The sequence below is a fragment of the Athene cunicularia genome (genome assembly GCF_003259725.1).
Source record: "Athene cunicularia isolate RWA chromosome 1 unlocalized genomic scaffold, athCun1 chr1_part2, whole genome shotgun sequence".
Classification (NCBI taxonomy): domain Eukaryota; kingdom Metazoa; phylum Chordata; class Aves; order Strigiformes; family Strigidae; genus Athene; species Athene cunicularia.
The window spans coordinates 5,044,802-5,047,250 of record NW_020799092.1 but is presented as its reverse complement, the minus strand read 5'-3'; the positions used below and the strand labels follow the sequence as shown (position 1 = coordinate 5,047,250).

General features: G+C 43.8%; 1 protein-coding gene across 1 annotated transcript in view; it reads left to right on the top strand.

Annotated features, from left to right (window-relative positions):
* Nucleotides 1-293: 293 nt before the first annotated feature.
* Nucleotides 294-2,449, top strand: part of ARHGDIB (Rho GDP dissociation inhibitor beta) — an 11,006-nt gene continuing 8,850 nt past the window's right edge. The window contains exon 1 of the mRNA XM_026864531.1: nucleotides 294-312. Within this exon, the coding sequence (XP_026720332.1) occupies nucleotides 297-312 (16 nt within the window). The 5' untranslated portion in view covers nucleotides 294-296. The remainder of the gene's footprint in view (nucleotides 313-2,449) is intronic.

Sequence of the window (2,449 nt, the reverse complement as noted above, 5' to 3'; positions counted from 1 at the left end):
GAAAACATTTGAAATATTACTGTTTCTTTTGCAATAAATCAGGTATACTCTGGCTGTTGTCCTTGCCTCCTCCTGTCACAGACACAAGAATTTGCTGGGGTTGGACAACGTCTACCAAGAGATGATCTACATTTGCATGGCATCAGTTTGTCAGAGATTAAATACTTGGTGGTAGGGATTTGCTCCATTGTGGTTCAAAACCTGCCTTTCTTCCAGCAGATGTGGTTCCCCAGAGGGATGTTGGGTATGCTGACCCAAAGGATGATGGCTGGTTTCTAAGCCCCCATCTGCTTGGCATGGTGCATATCCAAGGTCTATAAATCCTTCTCACCTGTCTTACCAATAGGAAGATGAAGCACAGAGCAATAACATGACTTGCCCGTTATTGCATACTTGCTAATTTCTAATCTAGGAGTAAAATCTGTTTCTCCTGCATGATAGGCAGATGTGCCAATATAGGCTGAGTATACATACCTATGGTGGCACACAGTTATACATTGCTGTACCTCTGTACACATTTGTGGACATACTGGTCTTGATGTTTGCTCACACACATTTAAAAATAGTGTGCAAATATTTACATGAAGACACAGGCAGTCTCGTACTTATCTCCAACTGAAAAAAATTGAGAGAAAGCTAAACCCTACTATCCTTCAGCAAAAATGATCATAATAAAGCTAGAGGCTCTGTTGCTCTGTTGTCTCTGTACATAGCCGCTAAACTCAAGGAAATCGTAAGCCAAGCCTTGAGCATAACCTCAATCCACACACCCTTCCAGCCCAAAGGGTGTTCTGGTCTCTCAGTACAAATTAGGAAGCCTACTGAAATCAGAGAGAGTCCAGACAGCACAGGAACCAAGACAAGAAGTTGATGTAAAAGACACAGGGGCTGCTTAACAAGACCATTTCCTCAAAGCTCCCCATAATTAACACACCCAACTCTTCACACCTTTCCCATTCTAGGGCTGTTCACATGAACAATTTGAGCCACCATAATGTGGCACTGTCATTGAAAGAATTTTCTCTGTCCTTTCCCCGTCACTTTCCCACACAGTCCCTTCCCTTGTGCTGGCACAAGGGTTTATCCATATTTGGCCATCATGATCAAGGATTGGAAAACACATCTGGGTTTAAAGCTCATCAGTATATACTTATGCATTTGCTTATATATTTTTTTCAGGTACATTTTAAACTCAGCTCAGTGCTGTATTCAGCTCAGTTATCTTGCGCTGGCCATGGGGAGGGTTAGCGTAGGAGTGAAAAAGAGCAGCAGAGAATAAAATAATTTCTCTTGATGGTGAAGCTAATTCATGGAAACGTGAAATGTTTCTGAGGCTGCAGCCCCTCTTAAATGGAAATCCATTGCCAGACAGACATATGTTCTGTTTGTTCCTTGAAATGCATGACATCAGAATAAAAGTGCCACCCATAGCCTAAATGAAAGCAACGGTAAGCTGGGAAAATCAATCCCCCTCAATTCTGAGGTCTGTCCATCCCTGAAGGAGACCCCTCTTACTCAGTTGTTTGTAACCTTTAAAAATTTGCGGTCGATAAATGCTTTCTAATGGACATATGAATCTGGGTCAGTGAATTTAAGCCCAGTGACAATAGATTTGCTTTGCTTATTTTGCTTCTGCAAATGCATTAAGAGCAGTCTACCAGCCATTGCAGATCCAGATTTGTTGGTTGCAAACCAGTGATCTAATTTGTTGTGCACTGAGGATCATGCGTGTGAAGGATTTATGTGACTGAAGAACTAAGCAGGCACTCCATGAGTGGAAAAGAAAGAGAAAATCTGCTGATATTTCAGAAAGGAAGTGGTGTAAAATCTTTCTGTACATTTAAGCACCCTGCGAAAGGAGAGCTTGTTCTTCTTGAAGTAACTGATCTTTGAAACTGCTTGTGTGAAAATGGCTGGGAGTTGGGAAGAATTAGCTGATTAAAGTGCAGCAGGTAGCATGCCTTAACCAGGAAAAATGAGGTTCATCAGTAATAAACCCCATTTGCACACCCCCATATCCCCCCACATATGCAGGAATACACTCAACCTGATTCTCCACTTATTTTAATCGGTAATAGATCAGGGCCAGCTTTTGAAATTGACCTTAATTACACCAGGAAAATAATAAAAATAAAAGCCAAGGCTTAAAAAACAAAGACCTCGCTCCCAGGCACTGCAGCAGGCACCGACAGCCGCGCACGGGGAGCATTCCCGCGTTCCCAGTCGGGCTCAGCTCCGCAGACAAAGCCCAGCGCATCCCTGCGCAAAAAGAGCGCAGCACCGGGCGGGCGGGCGCGCAGACAAAGCGGGGCCGGCAGCCGGCGGAGCGCTGCAGCATGCGGAGCCGCGCAGAGCTTCCTTTGCTAGTGGGCTGGTGGTGGTGGTGGCGGCGGCAGTGGCGGCAGCTTTTTTTTTTTTTTTTTTTTTTTTTTTTTTTTTTTTTTTTTTT